We start from the raw sequence: 20,056 nt of genomic DNA, 5'->3' as shown, positions 1-20,056 counted from the left end.
GGATTCTTCACCTTCTCCTTGTGGCTCAAACGTTTCACTCACCTCGCTTTCAATAAAGAACACCAAAAGCAATTGAAGGAAGACACGAGTGCCCTCTTGGTGGTCCCCTGATTTTGCCCTGGTGTCCACCTTGGGTGCCAAGGACCTACAAGCCAAGCCACCATTCATAAGGAAACAGAGCCCAAGTCAGAAATCTTTGAGAAGAAACAGGAAATTGCATTCGTTTGCACAACAGAGTGCTTGCTCAGGATGCTGAGATGCATTGGGTGGGTGGTGGGGACAGAACTATACTCACTTTCTGTATAAAAATCCACCTGCAGCAGCAGCTACAGGGCGACTGGAAGCATAAACCAGTGGGAAAACCCTTTCACAGTCAGCATCAGTGAGTGCGCCGTCCATATTCCTGCACAGGGACCAATCTTAAGTGCACATAAAATACGCCAATCCTCAATACTTCCAAGTCAGGGTAGAAAGGGCAGACTCAAAACACAAAAGACCCTCTGCCAGTCTATGCAGAGAATATTGGATTTGAGGAGCAATTTGAATGCTAACAGGGTTTTCGGATTACCCTTGGCATCACTTACTGCAGGATGAGAGTAAGCAGCCTCACAGCTTCCGTTGCCACTTGGGGCTCTTTATCCAGAACCATGGACACAATCCGTTCCTGCAGAAAAAAAACAGGTACTGGAGGAGTGGGGGGAGGATACCAACTAGAATACCACCCACTTTTTAGGAATGGTTAATATAAAAGAATGTGTTGCATCTTCTATCTCCAATAGTTTTGGCTCTTTAGTTAAGCGGCCATTTGCCCCACAACAAAATTGTCCCTTTTGGGACACAGCTAAGATGCGAAGTTGTCTATCTGAGAGTGTAGAGTGTACTTCATTTTGACATCTCAAAAACAGGGCTGTCCTGAGCATTTCTGAAAGTCTTCTGAAGCCACTATACCAACTTCAAAATAATTATACTACAAGAATGGATTTCCCCACAAATAATTTAGCCACAATGCTCTGTGCCAGTTGTCTTCAAAGGCAACCCGACTAACTCTATATTGCCCTAGCATGCAGTAACAGTGTGATGGTTTGGTTATCACAATATGCAAGTTACAAAAATTAAAGTTGCTAAGTTACACTTGTGCAATGAAAAGAAAAAGGGGAAACTTAGAAAACTTCCAAGTAAGGGTCACAAAAGTTCAGCAGATGTGACCCATCACCCCAACAATTCCAATTTCTGACCAAGACAGAGAGCCGAGATGAGGCTTCTCGCCTAAAACTGCACCCAAATAAGACCGACCCGAGAGAGACCCCTGTAAGAGTCAGGAGAGAAGTTGTGTGCTGTAAAAACCAACCCATGAAAGTGGTGGGAGCTTCTTACATTCCCCTCCCTTGCAATCCCTATACAGTTACTACCATAATAGTACTATTCAGTTACTATTACTACAATGTTTATACTATACAGGTAGTCCTTGATTTAGAAACACTACTGAGCCCAGCATTTCTGTTGTGACGTGAGACATTTGTTGAGCTTTGCCCCATTTTACAATCTTTCTTGCCACAGTTGCTAAGTGAATCACTGCAGTTGATTAGTTAAGAAACCTGGTTAACTGAATTTGTCTTCGCCATTGACTCTGCTTCTCAGGAGGTTGCAAAAGAGAATGACACGACCCTGGACACTGCGACCGTCATCAATATGACCCAGTTGCCAAGGGTCTGAATTTTGATCTTGTTTGTGGGGATGTTGCAACAGTTGTAACTGTGAAAAACGGTCATAAATCACTTTTTCAGTGCTGTTGTAACTTTGAACAGTCACTAAACGACCTGTAATAAGTCAAGGATTACCTGTACTCTATACTACTCTATTACTATTACCTGTTGTACATGCTATGCTCTACACTACAAGTGACAAACTCCTGGCATCATGTTGTCGTCACATGACGTATCGCAACTTTTTCCCCCTTTGCCAAACTGGGGGTGGGCGTGGCCAGCGCATGATGCATCTGGTCCGCAGGTTTGACACTCCTCCTCTATGCCATTGTTACAGACATCTCCAAGATACAGGCAGTCGTCAGCTCGTTTGTTTAACAATGGCTCAAAGTTATGACGGCCTCAAAAAAAATTTACAACCTGTCTTTGCACTTACAATCATCATAGCAACCATGCAATCATGATGGCAATTTGGGCATTTGGCAACTTGCTCACTTTTACAACCAATTAAAACCTCCAGCGGTCACAGGATCATTTGTGACCTTCCCAGGTGGTTTCAGACAACAAATCACAATTGGACAAGCTGAGCGATCAATCGTGCTGATTTGCTTAATTACTACAGTAAAAATGATGGTAAAATTGGATTGTCACATGATGAGTTGTTTTATGACCGTACCAACATACAATGGAAATTTCATTTCCAATTGTGATCATAAATCTTATCTCCAATTACAACTTTTTCAAAAACCTTAAGAAACATGGTTCTAAGTGCTAACATGCTGACCAACAGCAGACTGCTTTGAAATGATGATGCAGTTGATTTGAGCGTATCTGTATTATTTTAAAAAATACACCTACAAGTAAAGGTATTAATACAATAGCAGAGTTGGAAGGGACCTTGGAGGTCTTCTAGTCCAACCCCCTGCCTCGACAGGAAACCCTATACGATTTCAGACAAATGGCAATCCAACATCTTCTTAAAGACTTCCAGTGTTGGGGCATTCACAACTTCTGGAGGCAAGCTGTTCCACTGATTAATTGTTCTAACTATTTATATGGAATGCTTAGTTGTAATAAAATAAGCACATGAAGGATAGATTACACTATACACAGTCATGTTTTTCTTTACCAAAGTGCGTGGCTGCCTGCCTTCTATAGTGATTCCAGGAGAGTTACCCAATGATCAATAAAAGCCAAGATGAAGAATACCTTAGGTGCCAGTCCAGTCCCTCAGCTCATCCCCCCCCCCCAATCCGGCCCAATGCTTGGGGGAACAGCTGAGCCTTCACAGCCTTCCACAAAGCTAAAAGGTAGGAGATCCCTCAGGTGATTCCAAAGGAATGGCATGGAGGGAATGGGGTAGGAGTCACTGAGAGGAACATCTGCAAGATCCTATCAGGTTACTAACATTTCAGGGAAGGGACCCATGTGATCTAATGGGGGGTGGGCAGATGTCCCCAGGGAGGATTGGTCCTATACCCTCCTACAGGGCTTTAAAGAGCTGCACCTACAAACACCTGGCAACCAGTTCAGCTCAGGTAGCACTGTACAATAACTAGGGTGAATTTTATTCTGGAGCAGCTGCAGCTTCTGGATGGTCTTCAAGGCAGCCCCATGGAGAGCATGTTGCAGTTGTCAGGCTTGGAAGCCATCATGGTATAGGGCCTCAAGTCTGCCACATTTCAAACAATGGTATGGGGAGGGGGGGAATGGTATGGAGCTTGGGAGATGTGTAGCCAATGTAACATTCTTTCTCAGAAAGTCAAGGTTGCCCAGTCCCTGCCCCTAGATGGATGTGGATGGGAGGAATCTTCTTTCGGGGCAATGACTGATTGGACCATGGGATGGACCTGTGGGTGTTGGGCAGGATCTTGAACTTTCAACTTGGAGGGGAAAACCTGCAAGTTTTCAGATTCAGGTTTTCCCAGATGTGCCATCGTGGCTCTTTTAATAAATTGTTTTGAGGAATCTCTTGCCTTGAATTCTTATTTTATTGAGGATGCTATTTGGAACCCTGACAGCAGGCTTTGAGTTCTATGGTTCTATGTATCCAGGACATAGCAAAAATCAACTGGTTCTTACTTGTTCTTAAAAATAGGCAAATACAATCTCGGATGAACAACATATGACGTATTATACCATGTCGAGAAGCCATGTGTGAAAAACTAAGTACACCTTATGATTCATGAGGTGATTCACCTTATGAACCGCCTTTAGCAGCCATACATTTAAGTAATTGTTTTCTGTATGCCTTAATCCGTCTCCCACGTGTTGAGTGTGGCTGGTCAGCCAGTTACAAATCCATCTGGTAGTTGATGCTATCTATCCCACATTTTTCTAACTTACCAAGAAGTAAGTTGCAGTCTGCTTTGTCAAATGCCTTACTGGCCCAAGTGCTATGCTTAAACTGCATCTGTGATTGTATATGTTTATTTTACAGTTTTTACAGCCTGATCCACTCTTTATTCCTGGGTTGTAGATAACAAATATTCCTATCACAGAACTGTTTTATTCACGATTAGGTTGGCTCCAACCCAATTACAACTTTCTTGCTCTCTCCCACCCAGCAATAGTCACTTACCTGTCTACTAGAAGGGGGGGGGGGGGGGGGGGGAAGGGAGTGGAGAAAAAAAACCCATACCATTCCTGACCCCTGCCAATCCCCCCCGCACTCTCATCTGTGCTGCTCCCCCACGTCTTCTCCCCCTGCACGCCTTCCCCAATCCATCTCTTGCGCACTACCCCACACCGTCCCCAATCTGTGCACCTTTCCCAACCCATTCAGCACCTTTGGAGTGCGTACAGACACACACTTCCCAACCCATACCATCCCCGACCTGCATGGCACCTCTTACACACTACTAAGCAGCCCATTCCGGGGACTGGATTCACGCATCCCCTCCGCATCCCCCGTGCATTCTTCTTGCCCTATGCTGCCCCCCCCAGCTGTTCCCCCGACCTGTCCTACATAGCATCTCTCGCACCTCCCCAGGCATTCTTCCCCCATATGGCATCCCTTGTGCATCCACAGATATCTTTCCTGACTTGAGCCATGGCACCCCCTTCACTCCCCCTCCCACCCAGCTGCAGCCACTTACCTGCCTGTTGGCCTTGGGACTTTCTGCTGGCTTTCCCACTGACCCTCCCTGCAAGCTTCCCACTAGCAAAGTAAATAGGGATGTCGGCAGCAATTTGAGGGAGCGAAGGAAAGGGAAGGTGAGGAGGAAAAGAAAGATGAGGGTGGGAGGATAAATAATGACAGAATGATGGAGGGAGAGAAGGAAGAAGGCAAAGAAGAAAGGAGGGAGGGGGAAGGAAAGAAAGGAAGATTTGTGAAGTTCTATGCCAGCTTCCCATAAGGAAACTTAATGGGGAAGCTGGAAGGAAGGTCAAAAGTAGTTCCTCACTCCCACCTGTGGCCATTCTGATTCCCTGTTCAGGTACGGAAATATGTCTGAAAGCGTGACCCAAGAGGTTACAGGTTGTCTGGTTTATTTCTGAAAGCTTTTGTTAGTTAGTTACTTAATTTATATATTGCCCAACTCCCAACAGCTTTTAGAGGATTCTCGCTCATGAACCTGGGATGAGTGAGCAGCAAGGAGAAAAGTAGATGTTTCCAGAGTATACAAAGAGAAACTAAGGACAGAGGGACCTATCCCATTAATAAAACTCCTGCCACCTTTTCAAGCTGGGTCTGCTCGTCACAGCTAATGGGACATATTACGGCTGTTTACCTTAAAGCGACTGGTGAAAAGCTCCATCTGCGAGGCAGTCTCTGGGCTGCAATACAAGCCCTGCAGTGCAAGTAGGCAACCAAGTCGGACCTCCCCCTGCTGCAAGACAAAGCCCATTGTCAGGCTATTTGATTTCTTAAAGCCCACAATCAAATAATGTCTAAAAACCGCAAAGAATGATGAATAACACCAAGTCTTTCCTTTTGTACTGAATTTGCATTTGTCAGCTCTGACAAGTAACCCAGCCAGCATCAGGTTCAGAAAATGGCAAGGGCAACAAAAATGGTCAGAAATTGGAAACTGTCCAATCGAGAGACATTTGACCCTTAAGAAGCAAAGATTGAGAGAACATAACAACCTAAATGGGAATGTTGTTCTTTACTACCAGAGAATGCACTACACAGAGTAACAGCCCTGTTACTGCAAGACCAGGAAAAGGGAGAATAATGGGTAGAAGGTGATAGACAGCTCTCCACCAGGGGCAATGAAATTTTTTATCTCTACATTCAATCCTGAAGGGATTTCAATGTTAGGAAAAGTCCTCATCTGTTTCAACTTCATTCTTAATCATCACAATCAATACATAGAATGGGTGTGTTGTGTAACAAGCCCGATATATAAATTAATATACAGTAAAAAGGCCCATAAAACTGGAACCACCTATATAGGCCATTAAGCCTGGTCCTCTACTTAGTACAGAAATTCAAATTAAAGCCTTTCAGACAAATGAATACATGGCCTTTTCCTAAACACACCCAATAAACATTAAGATCCATAATCCTGGTAAATATAATTGTGTTTTCTTCTAAGTATGAATAGGAAGGAGGTCACCCTTACTCTAATAGGATACACCGTTCCTTAAGAATGTGACTGCAAGAGGTATACTTCTAAGACTCTAACCCTTCCACTTCCAGATGAGGGGAATGGGATACAGAACATTCCTTGCTGACTCAAAGATGAGGAAGATAGCTTTAAGGCCACCAGGACCAAGCCATGAACAGCTTTAGAATGAGAAACAGAACCAAATCATGCTGTACAGGTAGTGCTCCCTGTAGAGCAAAGTGGTTGTTAAAGTGAGATGCCATGTGATCACTTCGCTCAGTGACCACCATCTCAGATCTCCCACTTATGGTCATTAAAGACCACATTAAAGACCACAACAGTGCTAACTCATCCTTCCTGCATCAGTTATTAATACAACTAGGATAGCTGGCAACATCACTTCTCTCCATATGCAAAAGGCATAACTGCTCATGTTGAAGGGCTGAACAGGTGTCTGGGAAAATGGACAAGGAAGAATTAACTATCGCTGCCAACCCCAAGAATTTCTTCTTGTCAGTGTAAAAAGGAGTGGGCATCAATGCCACTACGAAACATCCAACTGTATTGAATTAGCACCAACAATCTTAGAGGATGGCGACCATGTAGCTGTGCAGACCATCTGAAAAAGATCCTTCACAATATGCAAAGAGCACATGTAAAACACCCTTTCAAATCATTAAGGCAGCCATGTCTTTGGCAAAGCAGAGATAGCTGGGAGCATATTTTGAAGAAGTGCATGTGTTGAAAGAAGTTGTGGCTGCTTTAGCACTTTAAAAACAACTGCTATGGACACTTCTCTAGTATGTTACAAAGCATCTTGTTCAAATGTTTTGCATAGCTCTGTTCAAATAAGCAGATGGGCTCATGATCCTGGAAACATGAAGTAAGTTAACAAGGGTGCCTTAAATATCTTGCATAAACTTTTAATTCCTGAATGCCCTTCAAATGCATTTTCTGCAAATGCCCTGGAGACCCACCTTGTCATGCAGAGTCCAGCCAATGTACTTGAGGTAACCATCAGTTAGGAAGGAAGTGGTGTAATGCTGTATCCACTGACCCATCTCTCCAATGCAAATAGCACGGATTTCAGGTATGAGGTCCCTTGGAAAGCAAAGAACCGGGACAGCAATCAGTGTCCAGATCCTAAGCCTGCTCCTTTCAGCCGTGCCCTGATATCACTCACCGATAGCGGTGAACAAAAACTCCTTTGAAAAGAGCATTCATCAAGGTCTCCAGCTCTTCTTGCTTCTCCTGGAACTAAAAACAGATGAACTGCTGGCAGAGAGATAATAGCCATCAATGGTTGCCTTGTTTATAATTATTAGAAAGATTTAGATGTATGGTTTTGAATGCTGTAAGACTGAGTTCAAAAGAAAATTGGGTATCAATGCTGAACATACAATTGCTAAAACATATAAACATATTGGGATTTGAAAGAGAAAAGGAACAAGTGAAAAAATGTAGGATAAAATGGGCTGAACATTTTGCTTAATATACAGATGAAACAATGGGAACTATGTGGCTAAAAGAATTGAAATTTACACTAAAAACTCCCTTTTTATGACCCTATAATCCTTTAATTCAGGGTAGAGTCAGGGCAACTGGATGGAACTGAGCATTTACTGGTCAGATGCCCTTCCTGAAGCCTATGTGGAGTTGGCAGATATTTTTTTTTCTGAGCCCTAGGAGAGAGAAACATCTGCCACTACCTAGGATTGAACTCTCAATACATTCTTCCTCACAAGGCCAGCACAGCGCTCAATTGAAATTTACACTATAATCTTAAAAATATTTTTTATAAAATGATGTATTGATATATGTCACCAGATACATTATCTAGAATGAATAAAGGCACTTCAAATTTAGGTTGGAAATGTGAAGGGACATTTTGTCATGTTTGCTGGATGTATAAAAAAACTAGAAAATTTTGGTTGCGAATACAGATACTGATTTATAAGATGTTAAAGATGTATATACAATTGAGACCAGAGGTTTTTATTTGGAGATTGGACAAACACTTGGAAAAAAAGTCATGGAACTGTTTCTGTATGTAACTGCAATGAGATTATTGTATGGAAAGATATGGCATAACCCACAATGGTTGGTGAAAATTATGGAATTTGCTAAATAATTTGCTAGATAGATAAATTCACTTTTTTTTTGATCGAGAAAAGGCAGTATCTGTATTTGTTGTTCTCTGGACACCCTTTATGAGCTTTTTGCACGAAACAGAAAAAATTCATGAATCATGAAGAATCATGAATTCATGATTTATATTTTTGATGATTAGACAAAATAGTTTAGCGAAAGGGAATCACGTAACTTTAGGGAAAGAAGTAAATTTAGAATTGTACTTAAAAGCTACTGTAAAGAATATTAGAAGCTACTTCTTTGTTTCTTTTTGTTTACTTTTACTTTTTTTCCTTTCTTGCACTTTTATCTTAAATTTCTCTTCGTGGTACCTGAACACACTTGTAAGTGGATCACAAGATTCCTAACAGATAGGAAGCAGCAGGTGAACCTAGGCAAAATCACATCAAATACCTGTACAATTAGCACAGGAGCCCCCCAGGGCTGTGCGCTCTCCACTTCTCTTCTCTCTATACTAATGACTGCATCTTAAACGATCCATCTTTTAAACTACTGGTTTGCGGATGATACAACAGTGATGAGACCGCCTACAGACGGGAGGTTGAACAACTAGCCTTGTGGTGCGACTGGAACAATCTGGAACTGAACACACTCAAACCCGTAGAAATTGTGGTAGACTTTAGGAGAAACCCTCCCATACTATCACCTCTTACAATACTAGACAACACAGTAACAACAGTAGAGACCTTCAAATTTCTAGGTTCTATAATATCTCAAGACCTAAAATGGATACTTAACATCAAAAACGTCATCAAAAAAGCACAACAAAGAATGTTCTTTCTGCGCCAATTCAGGAAGCTCAAACTGCCCAAGGAGCTGCTGATTCCTACAGAGGAATTATTAAGTCTGTCCTCTGCACCTCTGTAACTATCTGGTTTGGTTCTGCAACCCAACAAGACAGACACAGACGTCAGAGGACAATTAGAACTGCAGAAAAAAACAACTGCTACCAACCTGCCTTCCAGTGAGGACCTGTACACTGCACGAGTCAAAAAGAAGGCCATGAAAATATTTACACACCACTTGGACATAAGTTGTTTCAACTTCTACCCTCAAAACGACACTATAGAGCACTGCACACCAAGACAACTAGACACAAGAACAGCCTTTTCCCGAACACTATCACTCTGCTAAACAAATAATTCCCTCACCACTGTCAAATCCATTCACTAAGTCTGCATTACTATTACTATTCTCATCGTTCCTATCACCCATTCTCCTCCCACTTATGACTGCAGGACTGTAACTTTGTTGCTTGAATCCTTACAATTTATATTGATATGGTTTCCTGATTGCTTATTTGTACCCTATGACTATCATTGAGTGTTGTACCTTAAGATTCTTGATGAATGTATCTTGTCTTTTTATGTACACTGAGAACATATGCACCAAAGACAAATTCCTTGTATGTCCAATCACACTTGGCCATTAAAGAATTGAATTCTATTCTATTCTTTTTCTCCTCATTTTATATTATTGTATTTTTTTAATCTTCCCTTTAAAAATATTTATTATATAATAAAAGTTGAAGGCTTATGCTCCCAGCCGCATAATTGTCACTAAAGAGATTACAACTATTTTTCCCAAGCTAAATCTTCTATTTGGATCTGAGGGAAAACTTTTATTGAATGCTTTGCTAAACTCCTGATACAGTGTTGAACTCATTCACTTCAAATAAAATGGTCATTCTCTCTCTCTCTCCAAAAAAAGAGGAAATCTTTTGCACTTACACAAGTTCCTGTCAAGTAATATATATTCTTTTCTACGTGCTTGCAAACCTATTGCTGAGTAATCTGTTCCAATACCATCCAGATTAGTCTTTGGTTATCCATCTGGAATCTGATCATTTATATGCTTATTTACAGTTATTTCTCTATCACCACAATCTGATATCGCATAGAGTAACGGACCGCATCCCAAAGGCACACTACTACTGTATTTTTCAGAGTATAAGACACACCTTTTTCCCCCAAAAGAGGGTGAAAATCTGGATGCATTTTATACAGTGAATACAGCATTTTTGGCCTCCAGAAACCCCGCCCACTTCACAAAAATGGACGTGCAGAAGATTTGGGAGGCCTGCAAATTGCTCCTGGGGGCTAGGGAGGGCAAAAACAAGCGAAAAACAGGCTACGCATGCCTTTTGGGCAAAAACCGGGCCCATTTTCGTGAGTTTTTGTCGCCCCCCCCCCCAGCCCCCAGGAGCACTTTGCAGGCCTCTCAAACTCTCTGCATGCCCTGTTTTTCACAAAAAATGAGGTGTGCAGAGGGTTTGGGAGATCTGCACTTTTTTTTTTAATTTACCTCTTCAAAATCTTGGTGTTTTATACTCCGAAAAATACGGTAATTGCCCAGAGGACCCTAGCAGAGGACCCTAGCGATGCTGCTCGGCAGCTGGATGGGGGTTCCAAGAGTAGAATCCGTAATTTGAGGAAGAGTTAGGAAAAACACATCCAAGCACTTTCACCGCGGAAGATCCCTACCCTGTGCATCTGGAGAGCAGACCTAGGTCAGGGCTGGTCACAGGCACCAGGCCACCACTTTGCATCTCCATTTGAGGGAGCCAAGTGGTTGCCATAACTGAGTCCTGATCCCAAGCGGCCACTGCATAGCAGGAGCTGCTCCTGCTCCTAATCAGTCTCATTAACTGCTTCTCCACCGAGGCTACAGGCGGTCTTCAGGCTACAACGCTTCAGAGACGATTCAAACTTGTGATGGCACTGAAAAATATGAAGTCGTGATGGGTCCTTGGAGTTCTGGCTATCATAGTGCCCCTGCAATCGCATGGCTGCGATCCAGGTTCTTGGGGTTAGTTCACAATTACAAAGTTGTTATGAGCCACAATCACAGGGTCCTGACTTCCAAGACTCCCTGCCAACTTCCTCAAAGCAGAGTCAATGAGGAAGCTGGCAGTAAGTCAGAATTCACGGTCATGTGAAATCCTCACTTAATGACCTGCATGGTTAACCAAGTTAATTTGTAAATGTGCTACCAGACTCCTCCTAGGATAGACCAGAAAAGGATAGGAATGGCTTTGGGGGGTGCCCAGACACGCTATCGAGAACATAAGTATAGAACAAAAACAAGATTTAACTACATATGCAGAACTTCTTAGTATGGATAGAGGTGTACTACAGTTAAAATCTTTGAATGCATTAAGAGACGAAAGGGTAATTCAAACCTGATTTCAGTATGGTCAGTTACAGGCTAGATGGAAAAAAACCAGAAATCTGGTATTATCCAAAATGAGGATAACTTGATAAAACAAATTAGGGACCAGGGTCAAATGCACATAAAAAGGTTGTATAATGTATTGATAGAAATAGACTCAGAAACAGAATTAGTTAAAAGATTGTATGATAAAATGGGCACAAAACTTTGAAGAACCAATAATGATGGAAACATGGGAAGAGATTTGGGTAAGAAATGTAAAATTTCCATAAGCTCAGAACTTGAGAGAGAATTTTTACAAGATGTTGTACAGATGGCATTTAGATCCAAAAAGACTAGCCTGTATGTATCCGAATCTACAATCTAAATGTTGGAGATGTGACTGTGTTGGTGCCACGTACTACCATATTTGGTGGACTTGTAAAAAAGTTAAAGCATTTTGGATAAAAATATGGTGGGTTATTCAAAATATTCTGAAAAAGAGGATAAAGTTCACACCCCAGTTGTTTTTGTTAGGTATAGTTTCAGATTGTACTGTTATAGAGACTAATTTGATTTTGAACCTAACGACGACAGCAAGATTGTTGGTGGCGCAATATTGGAAGAAGGAAGAGTTGCCCACTATCCAAAAATGGACGTTAAAAGTAGTAAACTTAGCAGAGATGGCCAAAATTTCAGCATATCTGAAGGACCACTCAGATGAGAAGTACAAGCTGGACCGGAGAAGATGGATTTATTATATTCAAAACAAATAGCGGACTAAAAAATTTTTGTTAGCTTATGAATGAAGGCATAAGGAATGCTACAATTTATTCAAAGCTAGTTTAATAAAGGGGCAGTTAAAGCACCAGAGTAGTAACATGTTAAAATTAGTTAGCTTATGTTAGCGTATGGTTGTTAAATGTTTATATCCTGTATTTTGCTTTGGGAGGTCAGGGGGAGGGAGGGTGGGAAGAGGGAAGGGTAAGGGGGGTGATAATTGTAAAACCTATTTAAAACATTTAATATAAAAAAGGAATGGCTTAGTTAATTCCACTCAATTTATGCTTCAGGATAAGATGGATTGCCTCCCAATGCACAGAAGGAACCAGCAGTGGTGATCACAAAACTATTCTCAGTAATTATCAAAAATTCCTAAAGGACCAGAGAGGTCCCAGATCAGATCAGAGCAGAACAAAACCATTCCCTTAAGAATATAAGCTATACCCTTCAGGATTGGAACCCCGGACCTCCTAGTCTGGCAGTCCGTTCTCAAAGTGGCCAACCAACCACACAAGAAAGCCTACTAATCTCCCAGCAGATGGGCTTCAGAGCCAGTCCTGCTGCTACCAAGACTAGAACGGATCCTCGTGATTTCCATGAATTGGTCCAACCTTTTATAAAACCAAAATAGGGAGGAGCGCCCAGGAAGCTACAGATCCTGTCATCATGATGTGTATATTTAGCAAAGCTCTCAAAACAGGTGATGAAATGCTTGGAGAGCCATGCCACAATTAAAAGCAGTCAGCATGGATTCTCACAAATTGTGCAAGATGAACTCTGGTGGAGAATATTTGTAGCTCAGGGTTGAAATGAGAGGTCCTTGGTGCCAAGCTTCTTTTCTTGCAGTTTCACTACCACATCACCAGTGCTAGTAAGAAGTGAGGTTTGCCCTTCTTTTATATGCTGGTGGCTTGCTCCATCGGTGGTTCCTTGGTTGGGCTGTTTACTATTAGCAGGATTAGGGTGCTGTTTACTTCTTGATCTAATATTAATCTTGGGAGTTAATTGCTATTCGTCTGGATGTTGATTGCTGGTGAGGAGCTTTTGGTCTTTTTTGATGATCTTGATAAGATGAACTCTTATCTTCTTAATGTCCACATAATGCATGTCCTTTTCATGGCTTATATTGATTGTGCTATACTGGGTTGAGTGGTCCGGCACTTTTTCATCAACTTGCATGGATATCCATTTTGTAAGATGTTGTATAGATGTTTTTTTTCTGATGTTCAAGATTGCTAGTGTTTTTCTGCTCATCCAACTGGAGGTAGACCCTGATTTATAACCATTTGTTTAGTGACCATTCAAAGTTACAGAGCATTGAAGTAACTTATGACCATTTTTTTAACACGTACGGTTATTGCAGTAGCCCCATGCTGACATGATCAAAATTTGGACGCTTTGCAACTGGCAAGTATTTTTAACGGTTGCAGTGCCCTGGGGTCATGTGATCCTTTTGCAGCCTTCTAATAAGCGAAGGCAATGGGGAAGCTAAATTCACTTAACAACCATGTTGCTAACTTAACCACTGCAGTGATTCACTTAACAACTGTGTTGTTTAGCAATGGAAATTTCGGGCTCAATTGCAGTCATAATTCAAGGATTATCTGTAGCGTTCTGACACAGCTTCTCTTGTGGGTGGGTGGTTTGTTGCTCTGGTAATGGAACACTCAGTTGGTGTGGGTGGTTTTGCGATAAACTTGTGTTCCTCATTTGGCATCGCTGTCTCTGCTGATGAGGATATCCAGGAAAAGGAGCATGTTGTTTTCTTCTGTTGTGAATTTTATTCCTTTAAAGATGTTGATGGTTTTATGTATGTTCTCTAGTGTCTCTTTTAATTATGACAAAGGAGTCATCATGGTTTTGTGCAGACCCCGGTGTGCACATGTATCACCTCTCCTGCAGGAGCTGTAACAGCAGCTGATTTGCTTCCGGGTGCAATTCAAGATGTCGTTTCTCACCTTTAAAGCCGTTCATAGCTTGGGACCAGGTTTTTCTGAGGGACCATCTCTTGCCGGTCATACCCAACCCGAACCATCAGAGCACGGAGGCAGGGAATGTTGCAAGTCCCATCCTCTAAGGAGATACACCTGGTGGGACCCAGAAGGGCCTTCTCTATGGTGGCCCCCTCTCTCTTGAACATCATCCCGAGGGATTAGAATGGCTCCACTTTAGCACTCTTCCGGAAGGCACTGAAGACCTGGTTCTGCTAGCGGGCCTGGGGAACCCAGAATGGGATGGAGCCCATTAAATGGTTCGTGTGAGGTGCTGTCGCCGGGGCGGGGGCTGATTTCAGTATATTAATTTATATGACTTCTTTTATTAATTTTATTGTTTTTATATGGGGTTTTATATTCTGTAAGCCACTTTGTGTCGCCATGTGCGAATAGGCGGCAATATAAATTCCCTAAATAAATAAATCCACAAACCAGATCCAGTTTGGGTTGTGCATGCAAGAGTGCTATCGATTCCAGATGTTGCATTACAGTCTCCACTACGAATCCTGAAAATGGGGATCCCACAGAAATTCCTTTTACTTGATGATATATTTACCCATCGAAAGTATGAATGGTTGAGCAAGAGGTTGGTAATATTCATGATTATGGTTGTTTCAATCTTGGTGCATTTGGTTGGGCTGGAGTTGCTGTGGAGCAGGACTTTCATGGATTCTGTGGCTAATTGTGGGTCGATGGATGTGAAAAGGGCTGTGACATCAAATGAGACCACGACTTCATTCTCAACTACTGCCTCATCTTTGATTCTTTTGAGACATTGAGTGGGAAGCTGACGGAGTATTCGCTTCCCCCTGTGAAGTGCCCCCCATTTTTTGTTCTTTTGTGATATTGTTGGGATCCCCATTAATGATACAATTGAAAAGAGAGCTTTGCCCAGTTTGTGTTTTGGGGCATCCACAAAAGGATGGGAGGGTCCACTGCTTTTCCTCTGTCTCTGTTCCTCTTTGATAATGTAACCTTTCAAGGTGAGGTCACTGAGAGTTCTCTTGATTTGGTTGTCATGTTTCTGTATTAGATTGGTGTTCTCTGGGATATAAGTTTGTCTTCTGGTCATTCTTTCATTTTTGTATATATTGTGATCTGTCCACGATAACCATAATTTGACTTTTGCCTGCTGGTAGGATGATGATACTCTGGTCCTTTCTTAGGTTTTTGAGGGCTGCTCTGCCTCTGCTGCTTTTGTTCTACATCTGGCCTGTGGCATGATAGTTTGTCAGATGCTTTCTTGCGTCTCTGTGGGAAGTCCTGTGGTTCTAAATGTTTCTTCTGAGGATGCGAAGAATTCTGGCTGAATAGCATTATCTGTGTTATACTTGAGGTTCTCTGTAGGATATTGTGTACTGCAGTGGATAATGGTCATCTGGACATTTTGACCACCCATTCGGGCTCTGCTGCCTCTTTGATTCTGAGATTTGAGTAGTTTGGTTTGTAGTTTGATTTTCCGTTTTCCATCATACCTCTGAGAAAAAGTCTTGGTGGTGGTGGCCAGCCTTTCTATGTGCCCTGGTGTGACGGTCTGCTCCAGCTATCCTTCAGATTTGCCATGGTATGCTGATATTTGTTTAATCTAAGGTTTGCATCTGCAATCATAAGTCGCATCATTTTTCACCCTCTTTCTTGGGCTATTTTCCACCCAGCTGCGCAGTTTATTGGAGGTTTGTGTCTGACACTGGTGGGTAGAGCATGCTGCTGTAGGTATTCATGCAGCAAGAATAGTTGCTCCTTCGTGAAAGAATGCCTACGTGCACATTTCTCCTATCTGCGTAAATTCTGGAGCATCTGACGTCAATATGTAGCACCAATGGAGAATACCTGTAGCTCAGGGTTGAAGAGAGGTCCTTGATGCTCTCCAAGCTTGGTGATCTCTTTGCAGATGTTTCATTACCGAACTACATAACATCATCAGTGTTAGTAGAGTGCCGTTTACTCTCAATTTATATCCCGGTGGCTTGCTCTGTCAGTGGGGCTGGGAGTGGTCATAGTGGTTCCTGGGTTGGGACGTTTACTGTTCACTGGCTTGGAGTATTGTTTGCTTTTTGATTTTGGAGTTAACCTTGGTGTTAATCTCTGTTCATCTAGGTGTTGATCGCTAGTGAGGCGTTTTGGTCTTTTTGTGATGGTGTCGATAAGATCATCTTATGTATCCAAATTTACAACCTAAATGTTGGAGATGTGACTGTGCTGATGCTACGTATTACCATATATGGTGGACTTGCAAAAAAGTTAAAGCATTTTGGATAAAAATATGGTGGATTACTCAAAATATTCTTAAAAAGAGGATAAAGTTCACTCCCCAGCTGTTCTTGTTAGGGATAATTACAGACTGTACAGTTATAGAGACTAATTTGATTCTGAATTTAACAACGGCATCAAGATTGCTGGTGGCGCAGTACTGGAAGAAGGAAGAGTTGCCTACTATTCAAGAATGGACGTTAAAAGTGGTAAACTTAGCAGAGATGGGCAAAATCTCAGCGTATCTCAAGGACCATTCAGATGAGAAATGCAAGTTGGAAACGAGAAGATGGATTGAATATATTCAAAATAAATATCGGACTAAGAAATTCCAATTAGCTTATGAGTGAAAGAACAAGGATTGGTATAAGAACAAGGATTTGTATAATTTATCTAAAGTTAGCTTAACAAAAGAAGAGTTAAAGTACAAGAGGAGGAAGATGTTAAAGTTAGTTAGCTTATGTTAGCGTATGATTGTTAAATGTTTATACCCTGTATTTTGCTCTGGGAGGTTGGGGGGAGGGAGGGTTGGAGGCAGGGTGGGATCGGGGTGGAGGGGATATATTTGTAAAATTTATTAAAACTCTCTAATAATCTTCTTAATGCCCCTTTGATGCATGAAGGAGATCATCTTTGGAGAACCTCTCTTCTTGGCTCTGTGGCATTGAATACTAATTATTAGTAACTTGTTGGAGGAAGCTAATTTATGAAGTCTGTAGCCAACACAAAGTTGGGAAATATGGCTAATAATTTAGATGGAAGATTGAAAAAAAGCTCCACAGACTTGAGCAACAGCACTAAACACTGTAGTTATTTAATGGGGGGAAAAACCTGGCTTGGTAGTAGGACATGGGAAAGGGATTTAGCGTCCTTGTCTACTGCATATCAAACGTGAGATGGCAGTGTAACTTCTAAACAGGTAAATCTACCTTGGGACGCATTAATAGGTACACAAAGCTGAGACAATGGGAAGAACTGTTCTACTCTATCTTGCCCCAAATGGTCACACCCTGTTTGCAAGCCTGTGTCCAGTTCCGGGCTACCAAGATTGTGAATGAACCAGGAGCCAAGTCTTTTGAGGGTATACATAGCCTATTGAAGAGAACCATCTGATAGCAGTCTTCCAACACCTGAAAAGTTTCAGAGAGATGACAGAACTGACATGTTCTTTATTGCCCTGGAAGGCAGGACCAGGGCCAATGAGTTAACACTATATGAAGAAAAAAATTGTTAGATATCAGAAGGTAGTTCCTCAGGGTAAGAGCTGTCAAGTCAATGGAACAGGCTGCCGCAAGCAGCAATGAGAGGCTGGATGGTCGTCTATCTGAAATGATTTAGTGGATCTTGCACAATAATTAGGGATTAATGACCGCAGAGGTCTTTTGACGCTAAGCAACAAGATGCAGCCAAAGAAGTTCTTTAATAAATTGTTAAAGGAACTGGGTATTTTACCTCACATAAAAGAAAATGTAAGAGCACTCTTCAAATACCTGAAAAGTTGAAATTCAAAAGAAACGCACACACTTTTTCCTGAGAGGATGGGACTAAAACCGGTGAATTAAAAATTCCAAATTAAACATTAGGTACAACTATTTTATTATACAAAATGTAAAAAAGTTGAGCAGACTGCCACATGACAGCGTTCTTCCTTTGGCAAAAATCATCAAATATAGGCATTGTTATATGTTTATTTATCAGAAATGCTATAGTGGATGCTGTACTGGATGGTCTTTGAGGCACCCCTTAACTTTATGAGTCTGTGACTGAACAAGGTACAGCTAAAAAGTTGCTTTCTTATCAGGTTCCCAGTCAGATACTCACCTCCTTATGTTTCTCCAACAGCCCTTCCAGCTTCCCCGGGGCCCAGCAGCCGAGTCCTTTGGCCCGCTCAGTCTCATATTGTCGCTGAGCATTGTCTTTCTGCAAGCTTACACTCAATGCCACGTGCACCAAGGCCGTCATCAGCTTCATAGCTGGAATGGAAGAAAGGACCACACAGCACAGGAATTCGCAAGCACCAGGAAAGCCACAGTGGCCTCTTTTGCCCCAATTGCTGTCCTACCTGCCAGGGTGCTGGTATGACGGAACGCACGCACTTGAGAATCAGACAGGCCAGTCAGGAAGGCAATGAGACTGTCCATCAAGTATTCATCATAAACAACGTTATGCTGGGTACGGTGCACAAGCACCGCTATGAACTCACAGAATCCTGCACGGAAACGTCGCCATGTGGGAGTGTTCAGCAACAACGGGTACTCGGCTGAATCCTGGCATTGGGGGCGTGGGGGGGGGAGGAGAGGAAGATCTATCAGAGTCAATGGGGTGTGTGTGTCTGCCACCCATTCCCTCCACCGGGAGCCTCTCGGCCACTTCCAACCCTGAGTCTGGGGCTCTCTCTCACCTCCTCAAAGGTTTCGGTCAGGCCTTTGATGATCTCCGAGTTCTGCAGGCGGCCGAGCATCTCCAGAGTCACGGCGCCTGCCCAGTCAAAATAAAAAGGGGGGAAAGGCAGATTCATCCTCCACCACCCATAGGCAGCCCCCCCACCCAGCCCCAGGACCGGCTCCTCCTCACCTCTGCAACCGCAGGAGCGCACCACGAAGTTCACCAGCTCCACGAAGCCCCGGGCCCGGTCCTCCTGGTAGCCCTCCAGCCATTCGTCCACCACGGGCTGCGTGGGGGAAGCGGCGACGGGAGGACAAGGCTCGAGACGGAGGGCGGGGGAGGCCGCTCGGACCGCCGCCGCCGCCCCCCGAGAGGGAAGGGAGAGGAGGGCGGGCGCGGCCACGTCTCACCTCCAGGGCGCTCCTGCCCGCCTTCAGCGCCTCGAAGAGGCCCAAGCCGCCGGCGGATCCGGCCTCGCCTGACGCTCGCGGCCTCGCCCGCTTCGGCACCTGCGCCGGGCGGGAGGAGGCAGAGCCGCCGTCAGTCACCCCGGGTTGTGTTCGTCGCCACCGCCCTCGCCCTGCCACCCGCCTGCCTACCGGGGAGCCGCGGCGCCGGACCGGCCGCTTAGCGCGCCGTCCGACCGCCCCCTCCGCCTCGACGTCGCTGCCCGAGTCCCAGCCCGCGCTTCGCCACAGCTCGCCCGACTCCGCCGCCGCGCTCTCAGCGGAGGAGGAGGAGGAGGCGGCCGGAGAGCGAGACCGGGCGGGCCGGCGCCTGAGCGCCATCGACGGCGGGGACATGGCGGGAAACGGCCTGAGGGGAACGCCAACTCAACGGCCGCGTCACGTGACTCCGGCGCGCGAGGGCGAGGCCGACACCTGCCGGGCATGCGGGCCCTCCCGACCTGCGCATGCGCTGGCGGGGCGGGGCTCTCCTCCAGCGGCGCTTCCCTTCTGCCAAAGGGCGGGGGGGGGGTGTAAGGGGCGGCTCCGTCGACCCTCGCAGAGGGCTGGGCAAAGGCCCCTCCAAAGGCGAGGGGGAGGTCACCGGAATCTCCAGAGGGGGTTTCGGGGGGGGGGGG

The 20,056-nt window shown here is 43.9% G+C and overlaps 1 protein-coding gene across 9 annotated transcripts in view; it reads right to left on the bottom strand.

The window, feature by feature from the left end:
- Positions 1–19,839, bottom strand: part of STAG3 (STAG3 cohesin complex component) — a 57,854-nt gene extending 38,015 nt beyond the window's left edge. For 8 of the 9 annotated variants that reach the window (XM_081946225.1, XM_081946226.1, XM_081946223.1 and 5 more), the window contains exons 1-11: positions 19,383–19,839; positions 19,162–19,258; positions 18,989–19,065; positions 18,650–18,854; positions 18,409–18,560; positions 7,443–7,516; positions 7,237–7,360; positions 5,438–5,536; positions 585–664; positions 296–403; positions 43–145 (exon numbers count right to left, since the gene is read on the bottom strand). In XM_081946225.1, the coding sequence (XP_081802351.1) occupies positions 43–145; positions 296–403; positions 585–664; positions 5,438–5,536; positions 7,237–7,360; positions 7,443–7,516; positions 18,409–18,560; positions 18,650–18,854; positions 18,989–19,065; positions 19,162–19,258; positions 19,383–19,775 (1,512 nt within the window). In that variant the 5' untranslated portion in view covers positions 19,776–19,839. The remainder of the gene's footprint in view (positions 1–42; positions 146–295; positions 404–584; positions 665–5,437; positions 5,537–7,236; positions 7,361–7,442; positions 7,517–18,408; positions 18,561–18,649; positions 18,855–18,988; positions 19,066–19,161; positions 19,259–19,382) is intronic. The other variant, XM_081946228.1, reaches the window with a different exon arrangement.
- Positions 19,840–20,056: the final 217 nt, after the last annotated feature.

This window comes from Natrix helvetica (genome assembly GCF_964273705.1).
Source record: "Natrix helvetica genome assembly, chromosome: 3".
In the NCBI taxonomy this organism is placed as follows: Eukaryota; Metazoa; Chordata; class Lepidosauria; order Squamata; family Natricidae; genus Natrix; species Natrix helvetica.
Note: the sequence above shows the minus strand (reverse complement) of the source record. Positions and strands in the feature narration are given on the sequence as shown.